This window comes from Rana temporaria, chromosome 1 (assembly GCF_905171775.1).
Source record: "Rana temporaria chromosome 1, aRanTem1.1, whole genome shotgun sequence".
Classification (NCBI taxonomy): domain Eukaryota; kingdom Metazoa; phylum Chordata; class Amphibia; order Anura; family Ranidae; genus Rana; species Rana temporaria.
The window spans coordinates 230,132,526-230,154,907 of NC_053489.1; the positions used below are offsets into that span (position 1 = coordinate 230,132,526).

The following is a 22,382-nucleotide window of genomic DNA, read 5'->3' on the forward strand; positions in this document are numbered from 1 at the left end:
CAGAAAGGCGTACGAAGCCGTACGCTTGTCGGATCGAACCCAGATGCCGTCGTATCTTGGTTTGAGGATTCAAACTAAAGACATGACGCGGGAAATTTGAAAGTACGCCGGCGTACCAGTAGATACGCCGGCGTACTCTCTCTCTGGATCTGGCCCAAAGTGTATTATTTGAGTCACTGAGGTTGATTTACTTAATTTAAATAGGCTGTTTACTTTGCATAGGAGTTTGTACTTTACAAGAGAATATACACTTAGCATAAAAAATGTGACTTAGCAAGGAATACCCAATCACATGCAAGGTAAATACATGTTTTGCTATGATTGGATGATCACGGTGGCAAAACTTCACCTCATTTGCTAGGCTAAGGGAACAGCCTTTAGTAAATCAACCCAACTGACTCTTGGGACTAATGTCTGCAGCCATTCCAATCCCTATTAGTCCAGGGTCCAGTAGCAGCAGTCAAATAATAGTATATGTATAGTAATATAATATACAATATACAGTAAGTCATATAAAGTTACCAAAAAAAAGTAAGTTTCATTTGGAACTTTTGCAATGTATGAAAGCAAATCTGCCCTGAAAGAGGAAATATCAGAAGTACAATATTCTCCATCTTCAGGTTTCATCAGAGAATGTACTCAACAATAGAGTTCCGAATCAGAATTGACAGAAATGACTAGTACCTACTTAGTATGCGGTGAATTAGCTACCAAGTGCTGTAGAAAAGATTAGTATGATTAAATGAATGAAAATGAAATGATCTCCAACAATAAGAAAATGTCTTCATGCACCACTGAAATCTAGGTTATCACACCGCCGCCAGGTAATTACAAAAAAAATCATATAACTCTTAGCTAAACACATATCAAGTATGGAAGTATTCTCTCAGAAAAAAAATACATTACAAATCTGAATTAGATATAAAAAAGAAAATATGCATATCTCAGTCTGATTTTTAATCACATGCATTTTCCATTCTGCGAACAATAAAATTAATTTCTGAACAACATAATTATGTGATAACTGCATTGTTCTTGCTGCTATTATTCCCCAGAATTGATTTAAACTATCAGCATAGATTGAAATATAAAATAAAGTAGTACAAGGTCCCTAGTTACAAAGGCAATAAACAGATAACCTGCAACAACAAGACATCCTATGCAGGTTAGCAGCTGTAAAACTCATGGGGGGAAAAGCAGTCCAGGAATAATGAACATTTATGCTTCAAAAGTCAGGATGATATTAGCCTCCACTTAACAAGAGTTAATGGAGTCTGGCTAATGCTTCTTCAACAAAATCCTATTATTTTAGTGGATATAAGTGATGCAAAGTATCAACAATTAAAATAATGATGATAGTAACGTGTCCTTCAGGGCAATCAAATTACAAGGCATTTTCTAAAGGCACTGGTAAAGTAAACCTGTGGCTACTATAAAGTGCCTAAGCTAACACGGTAACATGATGAAATGCAGACCCTGAGCATGGGTATATAAGTACCGTATATACTTGAGTATAAGCCGAGGACCTAATTTTACCACAAAAAATGGGAAAACGTATTGACTCGAGTATAAACCGAGGGTGACAATGCAGCAGCTACTGTAAGCGGAAATAAGGGTCAACAATGGCCATTTGCAGCCTGACCTCACCGTGCCCATTGCAGCCGGACCTCACCGTGCCCATTGTAGCCTGACCTCACCGTGCCCATTGCAGAATCTGATCCATGTACCCGAGTCTGTGACATAGACGGCAGCCGCGCAGTTTTAAAAAATCGCGCTCCTCTTTGTGCTGTTCCATGATAGGCGGAACACTCGGTTTCCCAGAAAACATTGTCTTCAGTGTTCCGCCTATCATGATTTCCCTCTCGTTCGTGATAGACGAGAGGGCGATCGTGATAGGTGGAACACTGAACACAGTGTTTGCTGGGAAACCGAGTGTTCCACCTATCACGGAACAGCACAAGGAGGAGCACGATATTTTAAAACTGCACGGCCGCCGTCTATGTCACAGATTTGGGTACACAGATTGGATTCTGCAATGGGAAAGGTACTGACTCGAGTATAAGCCGAGGGGGTCATTTTCAGCTGAAAAACTTGGCTTATACTCGAGTATATACAGTGTATGTAATTGTTTCTAGATCTAAACCAGGCTACTTTATTATGAAAACAATTGCTTTATCTAGGAAGACAGTACTGGCTTAACGTCCACCCCGTTTCCCACCATATACTAGCACCCCCTATACATCCAGCAACATGACCAAATGGTATCACTTGACAAAGGTTCAGGAGGTAGAGGTCAAGTATTACCTTTCTATACATAGTCACTATTTGGGTTGCAGTGTTGCTAGTACACTCTAGAAAATGGTGCACATACATGAGACCTCTTTTGTTGTCTGCATTTAATTTATATTACCAACCTAACCACTTTACAGGGATACATGAACTGGAGCTCCAGCCAGCAAGTGAAGTGCAAATGCTATCATGGAGATAATGCACTTGGTCAATTGTAAGACAGAAATTCCTTGAAATTATAAATTTCCATTGTAGCCAGACTTGACACAGAAATGACTCACCCTACCCCCTTCCCCACCTACATACAGTTCAACGTCTTGTAAATAAACCAGTGATGTTCAACATGCTTTTTACAACCCAATGTCGGCACAGTGGTGTAGTGGGTAGCACTCTCATCTAGTAGTAAAAAGGGTTGCTGGTTCCCAACCACGATACTACCTGCCTGGAGTTTGCATGTTCTCCCTGTGCCTACGTGGGTTTCCTCCCACACTCCAAAGACATGCTGGTAGGTTAATTGGCTTCTGTCTAAATTGGCCCTAGTATATCAAGCTTGTCAAGATCCTACGGGGTAAATGCTATATCAAGATGCCACTCAACTGTGTGGATAACGATTTAGTAGGTTCAGAGATGCTTAAATAAGTTTATACACTATACTGCAATTCATGCTCAAATCAGAGTCATGTAGAAGATGACTAGCAGAAAACAAAAAAAGGAATGCTTGAAGTCCCTTTTTTTTTTATTTTTTTGGATTGAGTGGGGTATGGTTAGACCCTCTTCCAGGTATGTATTGAAGTCTGTGTACCCACTGAGGAGGTTCACCTCTCTACTTGCCCTGCAACCACTGTCACTGGGAAAGAAAACAAGCGGGAATTACAAATTTTAGAATTGGTATTGTCATGGACCTTGGAATGCGGAAGTGTTTCTCCTTGAAATCAGTTACACAGTGGGGGGTCTTCTGCCCTGTCTTAAGGCTAACCCCCCCCCCTCCAGACGGCTCAATGGTCTGGAGGAAAAGCATTGTTCTGTGTCTGGCTGTTTGTGTACTTTAATTGCCCCCTGGGGCTTCTGTCTCATTACACATATCAGTCCTCCTTTTCAAGCTATCGGACCAATCCCTGCTGACCCTTTTTCAAGTCCTCATTTGCATGGCCAAGAGGACCTAATTGAGAACTACAATGTACTTTACAATTGACCAATAGGAAAGTAATTGTTGGGGGCAGGGCGTTTAAACTGCTGTATAAAAGTGTGTGTGCATCCAATAAAAGAGTTTCCTGTTTGAACTTACATACAGCCTGCCTGGTGTTTGTTCTGATGGATTTCGAACGGCACATAGCTGTAGTTCGAGTCCCAGAGCCTTGGATGACCGAACCATCAGACGTTGCGATCTGCAATCTGATTCAATAGCAGCAGAGGAGTGTCGGGAGAGTGGAACCGAGCGAGCAAGGGTCTCGTTACAGGTATTATAGCAAGAGGTGAGGGGAAATCTTTCAAAAGGGACATATGTTTCTGGTGACAACTATCTAAGATGGGAATACCACTCATTTTTGGAGATCTAAATAAAATATTTAAACACTTAAGTGGAAAGTTTGTGTTGAGTTAAAGAGCAACACTTTTATGTTGGATTAGAGTATTTTCATCCTTTAAAAAAGATACTGTAGATCCCAGTTTTTAAAGTTAGTATCAGCCCATATTATTGGAAAAAGTCTACAAATGATCTTTTTTTGCAGTCTAATAATGTACATGTTGTAATATGTATCACTATGGGCTATGGAGAGCCCAAGATCAAAAGACAGCCATTGTAGCCATCAAAATTGGGAGTTTGGCACATTTTCAGACCTTCCATGCACATCCAGAGGCCAGATCTCAAATCGTATACTAACCCCAATTGCTGGCCTTTGCTTTTGAATACTGCACTTCGTTCCCCATGGCCTCAGCTACAGCACAAGCACCATTGAATTCTAATAATATGCAGGCTGCTTGATACTTTGCATCAAGCAGCCATTTTATTTTTGAGTGAGGACCAGCAGGTATGTTTGCACATTACTGGCATGCAAACTGGCTCACTAACCACAAATTCCAAGCTGCCTATAGCATCCAAACAGTCATCAGATTTTCTATAAATGACATTGGAAAAACACCATCGATAATCTTTCTGGATGCAGATAACACACTTTACTTTCTCTATTTTTTTACAGCCCTTTGTTACCGTATTAGTCCAGTATATCGTACCAAAATGCAAACTCAGAAGACCTACCGATGTGTTATGTTTGACTATAAAGTGATTCATGTCTTTGTAGAATTATTTTTTGACTGAACCCCCCCTAGATTTCTGAAAGGAATGATAAGCCTACACTGCATCAAAAACAGTCCTTTGCCTGTGTTCATTTATGCAGCTTAGACCAAGGAGATTGAATGAACATTTTAACCTCGGAAAAAAAAAAAGCATTACAAAAGAAAAAGAAACTAAATGGAAAATCTCTGTGTTCATATAATATATGCACCATTTAAAAGCAGCTTTCACTGTCCAATAAATACACAAGTCTCTTACCTATCCTGCAGAGGCGCATAGCATCTAATAGCTGAGCTCCTGCAAGCTGAATTCTTACAGTAGGGACATCAATAGCCGCATTAATTGGCTCTCCTGCTGTTCCTCTGCAAAGTTGTGAGGTTTTGCTTTCTGTGCCATCCATTCCCAGTCTGGGGACCAGACAGTGTACAAAATGTATCTGGGACCGTTTTAGCAAATTCATCAGAGCATCCTAGGGCAAGCAAGGAAAGCAGAAATCAAATTGTGTAAGATCATTTTATGCAAAGATGTGTTCTTCTGATGTCCCCAGCAAATTGTACAATCGTGTTCCTTATTTTACATAGGCTGCACTTTCCCTTGGTTATACAACAAGCACTTCAATGCAGACTTAGAACTTGTATATACAAAAGACATTGTAAAGTAAAAAAAAAAAGTAATTCAAGCATTCTCTCCAGAAAATTCAGAAATGGTATATAGACAAATATTAGGCAGACTATAAGTATCATGTATTGTAACTATAAAGCAAGGACAACTTTGCTGATGTCCAAGGTGAATCAGTCAGTGTGAATAATTTACATACATGTTCATGTTTTAAGATAAGGGGAAAAAATTCAACACTGATCGCTTTATTGCTCTTATCTTCATTATACCAATAGCCCCTTTTTAGGTCTGATGTATAGATCCTCAAATGAATACTGTATTTCACCAACTAGACAAAATATGTTGTTTTTATTATTTTTCAATTTTTCAATTTGTAAAAAATTTGAAGGAATGTGGTTGCTGCAGACAACCAAGATATCTAGCATTCTTTATAGCTTGTTTTTAAGTGACTTTTGTATTCTTCAGCTGCGTTTTCTGCAGGCTGATATTGCTCCCCAGATTTAGCCCTTAACAGGTTTTATTACTTTACTTTCTGATTTCTTGAAAATGCTATCAATTGGTTTACCAAAGGATTTTTTTTTTTTTTTTTTTTTTTTATAATTGTCAACAAGTCCCATTTTTTGCAGCCAGGTAAATAAAATATTAATTGGGTGCTAAACTTTTTTGTATATAACAGATTTCAGGATTTCTATCTTTACTGGATATTCTGCCTCGAAGTGTATAAATAATCACTAAGCAGAATGCACTTATTCCTAGGAATTTACTAATCTCCTGAAAACATTTGCTGTAGAATAACAAATGCACTAAATGGAATGCTGCAAGTAATGACAGATTACTCTTTCAGTTATGATTTAGCACATAAGCTCTCACAAAGAATTAAAGTGCACTTGAAAACTATAGCGTATTTTCAGCATTGACACATTTTCATTATTATTGTAACATTTACTTGAAAGTAATTTTTGATGTGGCTTTGGCACATCTACTTGCTTACTGTTCCATATTTAATTTTCTTGTATTGCATATGCAGACGTGTAAATGCTCCCTCTAGTGGTTAAATGTATCTGTATATCTGGGCATGTGACTAGCAATTCTGGTTATGGACTGCTGTAAGTGAACATGGCTATACAGGAAACGGAACACTGTGGGTTGATTTACTAAAACTGGAGAGGGCAAAATTATGTGCAGCTGTGTAATGTAGCCAATCACCTTCTAACTTCAGCTTGTTCAATTAAAGTGTTTGTTAGCCAAACATTTCATATTCCTGATATGTGCCTGCAGTAGCATGTACTTTTTCTTTGTATTACATCCTGTGTGTGAAATACCTGGTGTTCCTGTCAGTACAGTTGCCTTCCTATTGACAACTGACCACACTAAACAGGAGAGCACACTGTAGTCAGTTCTCTAGCTGTGCTGGGAAATCGGCCTGTTTTTTTTTATATATATATACACAAATGTTTTGCCTTTCACTTCTATTTTAAACTGAATGGGTTGTTTTACAAGGTGATCCTTTACAATCACTTTAAACTTTGACACAAAACAAAAATAGATGCTGACTGGTTTCTATGCAGAGCTGCACCCAATTTTACACTCTCCAGTTTTAGTAAATAAACTCCAGTGATCTCCACTCAGACCCGTGCTGACTTTTACCGGTGTTGGTACATTATGGTCAATATACTGCACAAATCAGGAAGAGGAGCCTGAAAACATAATAAGGAAACATGTCTGATCCTGCATACATATATACTGGATCTATCTACTGAAACTTTGCACAGAAGAAATGATTAAATTGTTGATACTAAGATTATTTAGATGGTCACATGATGATATAGATATAAAACAAGAAAGACTCGTTTTTGCCTTTATAAACTGGTAATATTATGCAAGTGCTTGCATATTCCTACAAGTTGTGTTTCCCTGCTATTTTAGCATGTAGTATCAGTATACATTAGGTTCAGCAGCCTACCTAAAGACAGATAAATCTGTCAGTTAAGATTTATGAAATACTCCAGACCACATTTGGCATACCAGCTAAGTGGTCTTGTCATTCAGTAGACTTTTAGCCAGATTCAGAGAGAGTTACGCCGGCGTATCAGTAGATACGCCGTCGTAACTCTGAATCTGCGCCGTCGTAAATTTAAGTGTATTCTCAAATTGAGATGCATTTAAATCTAGCTAAGATACAACTGCGGGCGCCGTCGTATCTTAGCTGTCTATTTAGGCCGGCCGCTAGGGGCCTGTACGCTGATTTACGCCTAGAATGCGTAAATCAGCGATATACGCCTATTCACGAACGTACGCCCGGCCGTCGCAGTAAAGATACGCCGTTTACGTAAGCCGTTTTCAGGCCTAAAGATATTCCAACAAAAAGATGGCGCAGCCAATGTTAAGTATGGACGTCGGACCCGCGTCCATTTTTTTTAATTTTTACGTTGTTTGCGTAAGTCGTCCGTGAATGGGGCTGGGCGTAATTTACGTTCACATCGAAACCAATAAGTCTTTGCGGCGTAATTTGGAGCATGCGCACTGGGACATGTCCACGGACGGCGCATGCGCCGTTCGTAAAAAACTTCAATCACGTCGGGTCACGATTCATTAGCATAAAACACGCTCACCTCTTTACAATTTGAATTAGGCGCGCTTAGGCCGGCACATTTACGCTACGCCTCCGTAAGGACGCAAGTGCTTTGTGAATACAGCACTTGCCTCTCTAAATTACAGTGGCGTAGCGTATTTGAGATACGCTACGCCTGCCTAACGTTAGGCTCATCTACCTGAATCCAGCTATTTGACTTTTTAATGAAAACCGATGCTTGCAAAGCTGAGACTTCCAAATTGAGTTTGATCATTCTTATTAAATATGTGATGGACTACATACATAGACAGACATATATATATATATATATATATATATATATATATATATATATATATATATATACGCTCTGATTTACTGCTAGCTGTCCCAGAACAGAAGTTAAGAGTGTAATTCATCTATGAGATGGTTACATTAATGTGATTAATGGTGTGACATTTTATTTATGGATCTATTAATCTGTTTAATCCTTAACCTAGTCACAAATAACAACAGCTGCCAGCCTTTACATTTATTCAGGATGGCCACTTTACATTGGATTTAGTCCACTGAAGATTTAGCTTGGCGTGTGAATAATTGTGAGGTTGAACAATGCAATTTGCAAACTGTATAATAAAGCTTTGCATTATCGAAAATGTTTTACCATGCTCTACCACAAATCACATATAGTAGTTTAGTAGTGGGCAATGTACCTGCACTGCAGCACACCACAATGCTTTGCTCTCATGTGGCATAGCTAGTGTTTGGTGACTGGCTGCTCAGGCACCCAACGCTGTCACTTTAAGGGGAGAGAGTCCTCAGTACTACATAAGATCCAAGAGGGAGCAAAGGGTAGAGGAGTATAAGCTGCTGCAGAGATTGGCACTAAATTCATTGTGTTGCTTTGCCCTTTAAACCCAACAATTCCCAGAAGATGTTGCATGACAAAATGCATAGGGAGGGGCAAGGATGCTGAGTTCATTGTGCATACCAGATCGTTCTCCTGGCTTTTATCTCCGGCTGGGGACGATTGGTAATACGAGCAAGCATTGCTACAGTATCCTAGTGTCGGGATGACACTATGAAAATGTGAGCATTTTACGCTATGAGAGCCTTCCTTCCTTTACCCTGCCTCTATGTATGATCAGGACCTGTGCGTGAGGATTCATTAAGAGGGGACCAAATTTGGAGCCAGTACCTTGGAGCCATTTACCTTAAAGGGATCAGTAATTAGAGCAGTAGCTGGTTTATTAGATGACTAGCCATTAACTCGTGTGAGTTAATTTATGTTGAATGGTGAAGGATCTGACTGGGTATTACATATAGTAATTGGAATTAGCACTTCAGAGCAGGATCCAGCATGCCATTTTTGAGTGCTGTCTTGGGACTTTTTCCTTTTCACCACTTGTGGACTTTTTTCTTTTTATCACTTATGGGCTTTATATTGATTATTTATTGTGTGTCAAAATTTTTCACTTATTTTGCACTGCATTAGCACTTTATTTTTATTAGCTGTATTTTATGATGATGTAATTGTTGCACATTATGGAATAAGAATGTCAAACAATTGTATCTTGATACCTGTACTATTGTAACCTATTAAAAATGTATTGAAAAGAAACACTGCTTGTATTGGCAGTCTGGCATCAAAAACAATTATTCCATGAATATATGTTTAGTTTTAAGTTTAGGCTCAATTTATTAAACTATAATTCACAAAATAGTTGCTATAATTATCATAATCTTTAGCCATATGATTGTTAATTTTAGATCTTGTTGCTAAGATCCTTATATAAAATATTTGTTATTGTTTGGTAAATTGAATCCTATGACGGTTGCAAATTAATTTAATATGATTACAGATTAATTTAATTAGATTTTATGCTCACATTGGACACATATGCACAATTATAAATTGAAAAAAAGGGGATAAAAGCACCAGACCATGTTAGCTGAACTTTTAGATTAGCCTCAGTGTTCTATGTAGTTCATTGTTTATCTTTAGTAATAATTATATTTTTCAACCTACTTACTGTGCTTTTTCTTTATGGGTCAGTCACTTAAATGGAAAATAAAATTTAATTTCAGTGAGCGCATAATTTAAAATAACATTGCAGTGTTATTTTTAAAGTCAATTTTATATGACTTTCAGTTTTTTACAAGCTTGCTTTTCCATTTTTTTCTAATATTGTGAAAATAAGGCTTTGCGTATGTCAATACAAATAGCATTACTAGATTATTGTACTGTGCTAGGCATCAATTAATACAGAAAGTTTAGAGTTTAAGTGATACCTGTTATTGGTTAACTTAAAGGGTCACTAAAAAAGGAAAAAAAATGTTTGCCTAAAATTAATGTCTGCAAGGTAGACAGACAGAATAATGTAATGATTCTGTTAAAAAACTAGTAAATACCTATTAAATTCCTTCATCTATATCACCTCCGGCATTCTAGTTTCTATTCTCTCATTCACTTCCTGGTTTGCTGCGCTCGTTCATGTAAGAACTACGGGCCTGATTCCCAAAAACCTGTGTAAATTTAGGATTATCTAACTTATGTCATTTAAGTTACGGCGCCCTAAGTTGGTGTCGTAAGTACCGTATTCTCAGCGCATTTGCGCACAAAATTGCGCCATCCTTAACCTAAGTTCCAATGCGTAAGGCGTGGTTATGGCAAGTGGGAATGAAGTGGGCGTGCCTCATTGTAATGAGCCGTGACCCCATGCAAATGAAGTGCCGGCCGTACTGCGCATGCGCGCACGAATCTGGACCTCACTGCGCATGTGCAGAACTTTGGTCATCGCAATCAGTGAGATAGGTAAAAGGCCAAGCGTACTTAGTTTGAGAATCGCCCTGTGTCTAAATAGCCCCAGTCAAACACACTTCTATTGCAAAAGTATTTCCCTGTGTTCCCTTCCTAAAGCAAGTTGCTTCTGCTTTGAACGTTTGTCAGTGTTTGTTGGTAAGATTTGTTTGTGAGTAAAGTGTTTGTGGAGTTGGAGGGTATAGTTGGTGTTTGTTTTTGCTAATTTGTTCTTTGTTTTGATTGTTTGCATGTTTGTTTTTGATAAGTGTTTCTTTTTTGGTGTGTGATTGTTTTTTGTTTCCCTTTTTTGCCTGTTTGTTTTTGATAAGTGTTTCTTTTTTGGTGTGTGATTGTTTTTTGTTTCCCTTTTTTGCCTGTTTGTTTTTGATAAGTGTTTCTTTTTTGGTGTGTGATTGTTTTTTGTTTTCCTTTTTTGCCTGTTTGTTTTTGAATTTATAGTAGCTGTCTGTATTTTTTTTTTTTGCTTGTTTTTATTTTCTTTGTTGTGTGTGTGTATTGTTGTTTGTTTTTTGGGTGAGTTCCCTGTTGCTGGGTGTTGTCTGTCATGGCTCCCAAGCGCAGGAAGCTTAATTTTACCCTGGCAGAGAAGCATATACTTGCTCAGGGCGTCATTAAATATGGGCGATTTCTCCATGGCCCTGAGAGCCACAACACCACCCCGGCCAGGAGGAAGGAGATCCTTAAAAATATTACCGATCGGATCAATGCGGCGGGGGGGGGGACCAGGACCATCGCTGGAGTTAAAAAAAAAAAAAATGACTTGGAGCGTGTCCCGAAACAAGCTGGCAACGCTGCATGCCCATACCAGGGGCACTGGAGGAGGGGGACCCTGCCCAGTCAGGATGAGTGAGGAGGAATGGGCAGTGGCCCAGTGTTTCCACCCACAGCAGGTGGTGGGCCTGCCTGGCTTTGACAATGATCCTCTTATGAGGACAGGTAATTTTTTGGAATTTCTATCTGGTGATTAGCATGTGTGGGTGGGGGAAGGGAAGATGTGCCAAGTGTGTGGATCCAACAACCTGTGATTGTTTTGTGTCCTCCCCAGATGGCCAGGAGGTTGCAGCCCCATCAGCCCAGGAGGTTGCTGGGTCATCAGCCCAGGAGGTGGCAGCCCCATCAGGTCAGGAGGTGGCAGCCCCATCAGGGCAGGAGGTGGCAGCCCCATCAGGTCAGGAGGTGGCAGCCCCATCAGGTCAGGAGGTTGCTGGCCCATCAGGGCAGGAGGTTGCTGGCCCATCAGGGCAGGCTGCTGCACCACCCCCAAGACAGGCTGATGCAGAGTCCCAAGAAGGGCAGGATTCGCCATGGGAGGGGAGTGCCTACAACTCCCCTAATTTGGATGTTGAGTGGGAGGAGGATGAGGGGGAGGAAGATGACAATATTGAGATTGGGCAGCAAATCATGATGGGCCAAGATATGACCTTTGAGTCATCCCCTGAGGGAACCCCACAGGCGCCCAGCAGTCAGGCCACCATCATGGGTCGCCCCTTCCAACCCTCCTCCAACATGCAGCAGCACCCATGGCTCACTCCAACTCCTCCTCCAAGGCCACAAGCCTCAGGGGCAAGTAGGAGGCCGACCCCGCAAAACAGGGGGGGGTTGGTGCGTCTGCCGGTCAGTCTGTTGAGGGACAATGTCCGGCAGACCCGCAGTCTGTCTGCAATCCAAAAAACTATGACCAACGTGGAGCACAGCCTGGGTGCAATGAGGGAGTCACTGGGTGAGGTGGCCACCAACTCAGTGGGGGTCATCACGTGTTTGTGGGACCTGAAAAACGCAACAACAGGCGTGGCCCAGGAGGTGACTGCCCTCACCCAGGCTGTGCAGGCCAATACCCGGGCTGTGCAGGCCAATACCCGGGCTGGCCAGGCTAATACGGCTGACATTACTTCCTGTCTGACAAGGATAGCCGTTGCCTTGGAGGGAAGGCCAGCAGGAGGACAGACACCAGGGGAGGCTCCTTCTTCCCCTGCACAGACCCCCCCCATGAAAATACTCCCTCCCCTGCACAGCCCCCCCCCTGAAAATACTCCCTCCCCTGCACAGACCCCCCCCGTGAAGATCCCCCAGTCGGCCGTGGCCGTCCCCGTGCCCGTGGGCAGCCCAGAAGGAGCACTCGGCAACATCCTTAAGTTGCAGGGGTACTTTTGATTTTTTTTTTTTTGCTACTGTACTTATGATTTGGTTTATGTGTGTGAATGATGTGTGAATGTGGGGGGGTGGCATTCCTGAAAACATAAGGGTGTCACCCTCAGTTTTGGTGGAGTATGGATCCCCAGGACCAGGGAGAAGTCATCCTAGGTTCCTGAATGGTGTATGAATGCACAGTGACATAATTGGAGCCGTGGCGGGGCGTTACTGCTCCCAAGTACCAAAGGGGGGGGTACTTGGATCTAATCCAATTCGATGTGCATGTGATGTGTCTGTGCTAGGGACCACAGTGACGTGCATTCATGCATTCTCATTGTGAGATAATTAATGTGCGTTTTGTACCAAAAAAAAAACATTCTCATTGTCATATAAGTAATGTGCATTTTATGTGCAAAGAAAATGTTTAAAGGTCACATAATCTCTGTGATTTATTCTGGGCAAAGCAAAAAAAAAAAGATAATTAGGGTCCATTTACTGGGCAAAGATGCCTTCAGCCAGTTGTCTCCTTATTACCTGGCCCTCAGCAGTCCGGGTAGAGGGGTTTGGGGGGGGGGATTGCCTGGGTGGGGGGTTAGGTCAGGACATATCTCAACATGCAGGCCCCTTCTCACAGCATAATTATGGAGGATGCAACATGCCCCAATAATTTGGCAGACAAAGTCTGGGGAATACAAGAGTGTACCCCCAGTCTTGTCAAGGCATCTGAATCTGGACTTGAGAAGGCCAAATGTCCGCTCTACTATTGCCCGGGTCTGGATGTGCACCTTGTTGAATTTGCGTTCTCCGGGTGTTTGGGGGTTCCTAAAGGGCGTCATCAGGTGGGGTCCCAACGCATATCCAGAGTCACCTGTAAGGGAAAAGACAGGAGGATATTAGTCATGCATGTGCCCCTTGTGATGTCTGCATCACGGGGGGGGGGGGCATACCTGACACCAATGTCACTCACCAATCAGCCAGCTGTCTCCATACACATTCTGCTCCAAGTCTTGGTAGATCTTGGTCTGCCGTAGGATGTAACTGTCGTGGCACGACCCTGGAAACTTGGCACAAACGTGCCAGATGAGGCCATGGGCATCTACGATCACCTGGATATTGATCTAATGCCAGCCTTTCCTGTTTCTGAACAGGTGTTCAGTTTCATGGGGGGGCTGTAGTGCCACATGGGTGCAGTCTATCGCCCCGATGGTCCTTGGGAAGCCAGCAATGCTGTAGAAGTCTGTCATGGCTTGCAGACGCTGCTCCTCCTGGGTGGGCATCACAAACTGGTTGGTCATGCGCCGCAGTATGGCAGGGACCACCTGATGGACACATTTGCTCATTGTCGACTGCACAATCCCAGCCAGACCTCCAGATGCACGCTGGAATGAGCCACTGGATAAAAAATGGAGGGTTGCCATGACTTTATGAAGAGGTGTCAGGGCATGGGAGCGTCTGGTTGGGGTGATAAGATCCTCATGAAGTAGTTGGGTGATCTCCAGGATGGCCTCCCTATCAAACCTGTAGTTGCCATACACCTCATAATCTGGCATTTGCAAAAGATCACGCCGTGGACGATAAACTCGCGCCTGTGCCCTCATCCTCCTCCTCTGTGCCCTCCTCCTCCTTTGTGCCTGTAAGGCAGCAAGTGCCGTCAGAATCATAGCTGGCCCTGGCATTTTTACACAAAGATCCTTCTCAACTATAGCTCTAAGCTCTAGTCACTACCTACAGCAAACCCTTCCACAGCATGTGTAAAATTAGGGCTGGTTTTATAATGTGGAAATTTAGTCAGAAAAACTAACAGGTGCGCACAGGGCGGAAAATACGGCGCACACACTTAATTTTGAGAATCGCCCTAACTCCCTCATTTGCATCTTTGCCTATCAAAAACAGCGGCGAGCCTAGCGTAATTTGCGCCCGGGGATGCGCAGGTGTAACTAATTTAAGTACGGCTGAAAATACGGAAATCTTTGCTTAACTCGTTTTGAAGATCGTGCGCAAATATACGCGCCGTGTACATTTAGAAAACTTGAGTTAAGTCTGCGTATCTCTTTTGGGAATCAGGCCCTACATTTCCCAGTATGAATTGCGGCACGCCCAGTAATTCACACCTCCTTGAAGTCTCTAACACGTAGAGAGCATCCTGCCACACAGATGTAGTTCCCAGGAGGGGGCGAGCACATCACTGACCACCGCAGTAAAGCCTCCCATCACGGTGGTCAGTAAAATCAGACAAGCAGGAAGTGAACAGAACAGAGAAGAAATAGAGCAACTTCTGAGCAAAAATGAACAACGAGGAAGTGAAAAGAGGCGTGCCTGCATGTAAAGGATGCTTATTATGAAAAAATTCCTTTACAATTCCTTTACAACCCCTTTAAGTTAATAATGATGAATGCTTTTGGAATGCCTTAGATCCTTTCTTCAGGCTTTATACAAATCTGAAAATGTTTCTGAAACCCACAAATTTTTACAAAGAGTTATAAGGAGTGATGAAATGCAAATATTTAAAAAAATGCAAATATTTCTTCTTGACACACTTTAGTAAAGGATTTTGTAAAGTGTTAAGCTGGCCATAGATGGATTGAAGGTCATCTGGTTCAGCAGGGACCAGCAGAACTTCGACCCATGTGTGGCTAGTCCTACTCAACACAAGTTGATCTAACAATCAACTTCTGTGTAACAAAAAGTTGGAAAAAATGTCAGTGGCTGCAACCAATTGTAAGTATAATGGGCACATTAAATTGATGTCCCTATTTAGACCCCTGTCTAGAGTCGAATATTTGTATGAATCTACTTTCCAATTTCAGGCTTTTCTGTGATTTAAAGTCCACCCTCAGTGACATAATCTTGAGATCATTTATGCTATGGCCACTGCTGCAGAAATGGGTCACTAAAGTAACATCTGTTCTGTTAATTGTGAATCTATGAAGGTACATTTGTTGACCATACAGTATTTCCTCAATGACATCACCCTGTGAATTAAAGTTCCCCCACAATACCATAATCCTAGAAATATTTATGATGTGGAGTCTGCTGTAAAAATAGGGCACTAAAGGAATATGTTGTTGTTAATTGTGAATCTATGAAGGTTCATTTGTTGGACATATTTATTCAGTGACATTACCCAGGATCCCTGGCTGGTTTGTTGACATACAACAGCTAGGAATCTATAATTTTGCAGAAGATGTGCAAAGGGTGAACATCGTCAGGCGGTGGGACATTGTGATTGACAAGGATCTAAATTGCAGGATAGTATGATTGATGTTTAATAGGGATGGGCCGAACACCCCCCGATTCGGTTCGCACCAGAACATGAGAACAGGCAAAAAATTTGAGTGAACATGCGAACCCTATTAAAGTCTATGGGACACGAATATGAAAAATCAAGTGCTGATTTTAAAGGCTTATATGCAAGTTATTGACATAAAAAGTGTATGGGGGGCCATGTACTGCCCCAGGGGACAAGTATCAAAGCAAAAAAATGTTTTTAAAATGTTTTTCAGGAGCAGTGAGTTTAATAATGCTTAAGCCCTGTACACACGATCGGTTTGTCTGATGAAAACAGACTGTGTGTGGGCTCCATCGGTTTGTTTTCCATCGGTGAAAAAAAATAGAACATGTTTTAAAATTTTCCAATGGATAAAAAAACGATAGAAAAAAACTATCAAAAATCCACACATGGTGCACCTGTATGATGTGTAGAACAGTGCTGCAGCAAAGGAATTTTTTTTATTTAAACTTGCTTGTGGCTGTATTGTATTGCCGGCTCCTGGAAAAAATCAAGGAAAGAGACTGACGTGCCCCCCCCCCCTGTCCATACAAGGCCGTTTGGGTCTGGTATGGATTTTAAGGGGAACTTTGCACCAAAATGTTTTCAAAAATTGACGTGGATTCACCCCAAAATCCATTCCAGACCCTTATCCGAGCATGCAGCCTGGGGGACAGGGTGGGGGGGGGGGCAAACGAGTGAGCGCCCCCCCCAACCCATACCAGGCCACATGTCCTCAACATGGGGAGGGTGCTTTGGGGCCCCTTCCCAACAACCCTGGCCATTGGTTGTCGGGTTCTGAGGGTGGGGGTCTTATCGGAATCTGGAAGCCCTCTTTAATGGAGGGGGGCCCCAAGATCTTACCCCACCCCCTACCCATTCACCCAAAAAAGTGTCAAAAAGTAAAAACCACAATAGACAGTTTTTAAAATTCCTTTATTGAAAAAAAAAGTGTCCTGCAATGTACATCCATCGTCAATCATGCCACCCGACAGAAACGAAAAATAGAAAAAAAATTAAATAAATGAAAAAACTCTACCGTCACAGCCAAGAGACAGCAGTCGCTGGAAGTCCTCCCATCGAGGTGGAGCTTTTGTTTTCAATTTTCCTGGTCCGTTGGGTGGCGTGATTAAAGATGGATGGACATTGCAGGACACTTTTTTTAAATAAAGGAATTGTCAAAAACTGTCTATTGTGGTTTTTACTTTTTGACTCTTTTTTTATTATTTTTGGTGAATGGGTAGTTGTACAATGTACCTGATACCCATTCACATAGGGGGGTGGGATCTGTGGGGCCCCTTGTTAAAGATTCCGATAAGCCCCCCGCTCGTAGACCCCGACAACCATTGGCAAGGTTTGCCAGGAAAATATGGGGACAATGTGCTTTGGGGGACCTCAAATCACCCTCTCCATGTTGAGGGCAAGTGGCCTGATATGGTTCAGGAGGGGGGGGTGCTCGCTCGTCCCCTCTTTCCTGGCCTTCCAGGATGCTTGCTTGGATCAGGGTCCGGTATGGATTTTGGGGGGACCCCACGCCAATTTTTTTTTTAATTTTGGCGTGGATTTCCCCTTAAAATCTATGCCAGACTCAAAGGGCCTGGTATGAATTTTGGGGGGGACCCCACACAGTTATTTTTTTACATTTTGGCGTGGAGTTTCCCTTAAAATCTCCACCAGAATCTATACTGCACACGGCTGTGGCTTGAATCCTGCATGTTTTTCAAGACAACACACGCAAATCGGGTCAGGATTTAAAAAAAAAAAAAAAAACAGTGCTTGTATTGCCAAACGCTTGTTACCGTGTTAATCGCAATTCGAGGTTTCATTGGGTATATATATATATATATATATATATATATATATATATATATATATATATATATATATACTGCCTGCACTGTGTATATAGTCTACACTGACTACACTGTATCTATATATACTAAACTGCCTGCACTCCACTAACTAACCTGCCTAATCTAGCTCAAGTTCTCTTAATTTCATCTACTACATACGGGCGCCGTGTAAGCAGCTTTATATAGTGTGGGGCATGGACTTAGCCCCCTGAGCCATGATTGGTCAAAAGGCACCCTGCCTTTGGCCAATCATGGCTCTCACAGCAGATCGTGCTGTGATTGGCAAAGCATGCAGGTCAGGTGCATGCTGTAGCCAATCAGCAGCCGTAAATGCCCTGCGATCTTGCAGTGCATTATGGGGCTCTCCACGATGCTCAAATTTGCCGTAAATGCCACATATGTTCGGTTTGTTTGTGAACAAATGAACACCCGATTCGAACTTAGGAACCATCCCTAATGTTGGATTTAGAAGGGAGGACCCTCACCTTGCCAACATCAAAAATATAGCAAAAGAGGAGAGAAATTATAATAGTTTCTAAAAAAATAAGACTTTGTAGGTATAGCATGAGGCGGTTTGTATAAAAAGTTTAACAAATTTTATTATATACAGTTGTGCTCATAAGTTTACATACCCTGGCAGAATTTATGATTTCTTGCCCGTTTTTCCAGAGAATATGAATGATAACACAAAAAAAAATTATTTTACTCATTGGTAGTGTTTGTCTGAAGCCATTTATTATCAATCAACTGTGTTTACTCTTTTAAAATCATAATCACAACAGAAACTACCCAAATTACCCTGATCAAAAGTTTACATACACCAGTTCTTAATACTGTGTATTGCCCCCTTTAACATCAATGACAGTTTGGAGTCTTTTGTGGTATTTGTGGATGAAGACTGAGATGGCCACTCCAGAACCTTTACTTTATTCTGCTGTAGCCAATGACAGGTTGACTTGTTTTGGATTATTGTCATGTTGGAATGTCCAAGTACATCTTATGTGCAGCTTCCTGGCTGATGAATGCAAATGTTCCTCCAGTATCTTTTGATAACATACTGCATTCATCTTGCCATAAATTTTGACCAGATTTTCTGTGCCTTTGTAGCTCACACATCCCCAAAACATTAGCAATCCACCTCCGTGTTTCACAGTAGGAATTGTGTACCAGAGCACAACTGTATACATTAAAAAGCACAATATAAATAATGTGGAAAAGGGGGATTTAAAAAACATCCTCCGTCTACAGAAAGTCAACAGATACTCAATCCTAATGTATGGGGAAACAGAGCCACAGTGTATTATAGAGTATATTGAAGTCCACTAATGAAATCCAAGGTCAATGTAGATCACAGAAAACCGGCCAATTGTTGCTTCATACTATAAACTTCAAAGCATTTTGCAAGCTATACTTGCTGATCAACTTCTAATGCAGGGAAGAAGGTGGCATATAACCAGGATGTGGACACAGGGGACATCATAGACAAGGAAGACTCAGATGAGCGAGATTCCCCCATAAGGGGGGGGGATCCAACCATTAATACCAGGAGCCAGCATGGTATACGTGGAGCAGGTAAAGATTGTTACAATATACCCGTAAAGCATACACTGCCGTATTGCTTAACAATCTCTAGTATATGGTAGACATGGTTGACAAGGGAGGAGAAAACGCTGAGGATATTTAGGATCACATGGTAGCAACAGTAGGTATCACTGGAAATACAGGTGTAGTGGCGTACACACGTATTATTTTCTGTATGTATTGAAGTAACACCAAAAGACTGTCATTGACTGGTAACATTGACTGTTATATAACACGGTCTTCATCAAAGATGTTGTTCGCAGATATATAAGCCTTTTAAGGCAGAGTGGGCCTTCCAACCAAGCTGCAAAGAAACACCCTCACTGGCTCATGAGAATTGATGTTGGATTTAGCCTCTCCTTCTTGCAAGAAACCTTGAAAACCTAGTCCTAATGTTGTCACTTATCACTCTCTGTTCCTTTGACAATGGCCACCAGAGCAAGTAAATCTCCATAGATAGAAAAGAAGATTTGACATGAGTCTTAACCCTTTATAGTGTAGCTCCCTGCTGCCGTGTACTGTCTGTAAATGGCTGTGATGCTTAATGTTCACATCAATTATTTATTTACATCACTTCCTGTCTCTGTGAGTCTAAGTCAGAAAACCCAGAAGGGGGAGGAGAGAGGGAGGGAAAGAGAGAGAGAAAGTCTAAGATACATGTCCTGTCTATGGGAGAGCTATTTCTAAACCCAGACCAGAATACAAGTATTACTGGGCAAGTGCTTTGTTTTAAGTGGAACTTCCATAATTTTTTTAATCTTTCAATCTATTAAATCCTCTGCCCTTGTTGTTTTAACTTTGGATAGTAAAACTTTTTTTTCTGCCAGTAAGTACCTTATACAGCCCCCTTCCTGTTTATTGTCTGGTAAAAAGCCTAGGCTTATGACATCATGCACAGCTCTCTCTCTCTCTTACTCTTGTGAGAGTTTGTCAAGAAGGATGGGGAGATGAGTCATAAGAGGGCCAATGAGAGCTGCAGAGCTGGAGGTGTGTTTGTGTAAATCCAGGAAGTGAACAGGCAGCAGCTTTAGCTGCCCACAGTTAAAATGGTTGTATCCAGACTCAGTGAAGGGAGGTTTCTGCAGAATATTTGGCAAGTACAGAATCACAGTATATATACAATATTATGCAGAGTGGGTGGAGGGAAGCTTCAGAATGGCAAATATGTTTTTATTACAAATTATGTGAGCAGACTACAGGTCCTCTTTAATAGTTTACCATTGTTGCCCATAGCTTCTGGGTATATATACTGTATATACAGTATATATCTGTAGCAGCTACCCCGCAAAGGGCTGCTGGATTTTGGGTCCCCCTATTTCTGCACAGCCAGGCAACACGCATTTTCCAACCTGCACTCATGTTTAATAAACCAGTCCTCGGCTTGTTTTTATGTTTCATTGAGGGGATATAACTTGGATAGGTAAAAGGGGTTATGGGATGTGCAAAACTGAATTCAATAGATGAGATGGCAAACTTCTCCTATATACTGCTTGCAGGAAAGAAAAATGAATATTGCATCTGGCTGCCTTCTCCCTTTGGCTCTGGGGGTGATAAGTGGAGTTACTTACACTGTCCCTTTGACTTCTGGTTAAGACTCCTGTTCAGGTCTCCTGCTGTATAGGTCTAGACAGGGTGTCTCCTGGATAAGACTAAAGGGTGGTGAAGATCCCTCTAATCAACTCCCTCTCCTTTCTTTCCTTCCTTAGCTTCAGCCTGGAGGCAGAGCCCCCCCGCCCTGGGGTTCGCTTCCAGGCCTCACAATCTTCAGCTCAGCACTCCATCCCTCAACCAGCAACCACCCCAACCGGCCAGACTCTTCAATATTTAAGGGCCATCTCCCAATTTTCTGGGTTGTCTTGGTCCAGGAAATGGCAGAGATACCTTGAATATTCCGGCTGCCAACTCTATACACCCTCCCACTAAGTTCCAGAAGCCAGGGGGAGGTACTAGATGCTGAGCCTGCCAGCTGACCTAAATCTGACCCCACAGAAATTACTCAGACTCACTTATGCTAATGTGAGTCAATAAAAGACTGAAGAGACTAAAATAAAAGACTGGCGACAAGAACATCTCTGTCCTATTTTTATTATCTCACATGCACAGTGCCAGATAGTTAGGTCTATGCTACTAGGTGTAGTGGTCACCTTCCAGTATAATAGTAGGTGAATCTGTTAAATGTAATATAGTCTGTGGCATGACAGATTAGAAACTACTGTGGACCAAGATGTAGAATAGATAGGCCTGCTCTGAATTCTAGTGCCACACTACATTTTCCTCTGGTAAGAAGCTGCATTCCAGGCAGGTTGGACAACAGTAGAGGGATCTCCCCATCACTTCTGATCTTGTCTTCAGGTCTCCAACGCCATAATGGACACTGCTTCATGCTCACCCTCAAGAGCCCCTGCAACTGAACTTTTCTGCGAAATTCATTTGGAGGTCACTTTATTACTATTTTTACTTGGGTACTCAATTCCACCAGGACTCCTGTTAGGCTCTTTGTTAAAATTACCTGTTTGTACACTGGATGTATGTACTATTATTAATTAATGACCTGTAGGCAATTTTTCATAACCCCCAAAAGAGGGCTACGCTACTCTATCTAAAATTAAAGCAGAGTTCCACCCTAAAATGGAGCTTCCGCTTTTCGGATTCCTTTCAGGGTGAGGGGGGAGCAGATAGCTGTGTAATTCCGGTATTTTCTCCCACTTCCGGGCATAGATAGTATCGCAGTATCCGCGGATAACGATACCATGTCCAGCCCCTCCTCCATATTTTGAATGGTTGATGGAAGGCTAAATATCATGCTGGATTCTACAGCAACACAAGCAGCAAGATATGTCCACCAAATTTTCCAAATCTATTCAACTACATTACACTACAAAGTTGACAGATGATGAGACACTTTTTTTCTGTATTGGGAAGTTAATAAATGATTAGGCATTTAGCTACCACAGGGT

General features: G+C 41.8%; 1 protein-coding gene across 1 annotated transcript in view; it reads right to left on the bottom strand.

The window, feature by feature from the left end:
* Nucleotides 1-22,382, bottom strand: part of MYO18B (myosin XVIIIB) — a 764,821-nt gene that overhangs the window by 425,283 nt on the left and 317,156 nt on the right. Inside the window, 1 exon segment of the mRNA XM_040358554.1 lies at nt 4,838-5,048. Within this exon segment, the coding sequence (XP_040214488.1) occupies nt 4,838-5,048 (211 nt within the window).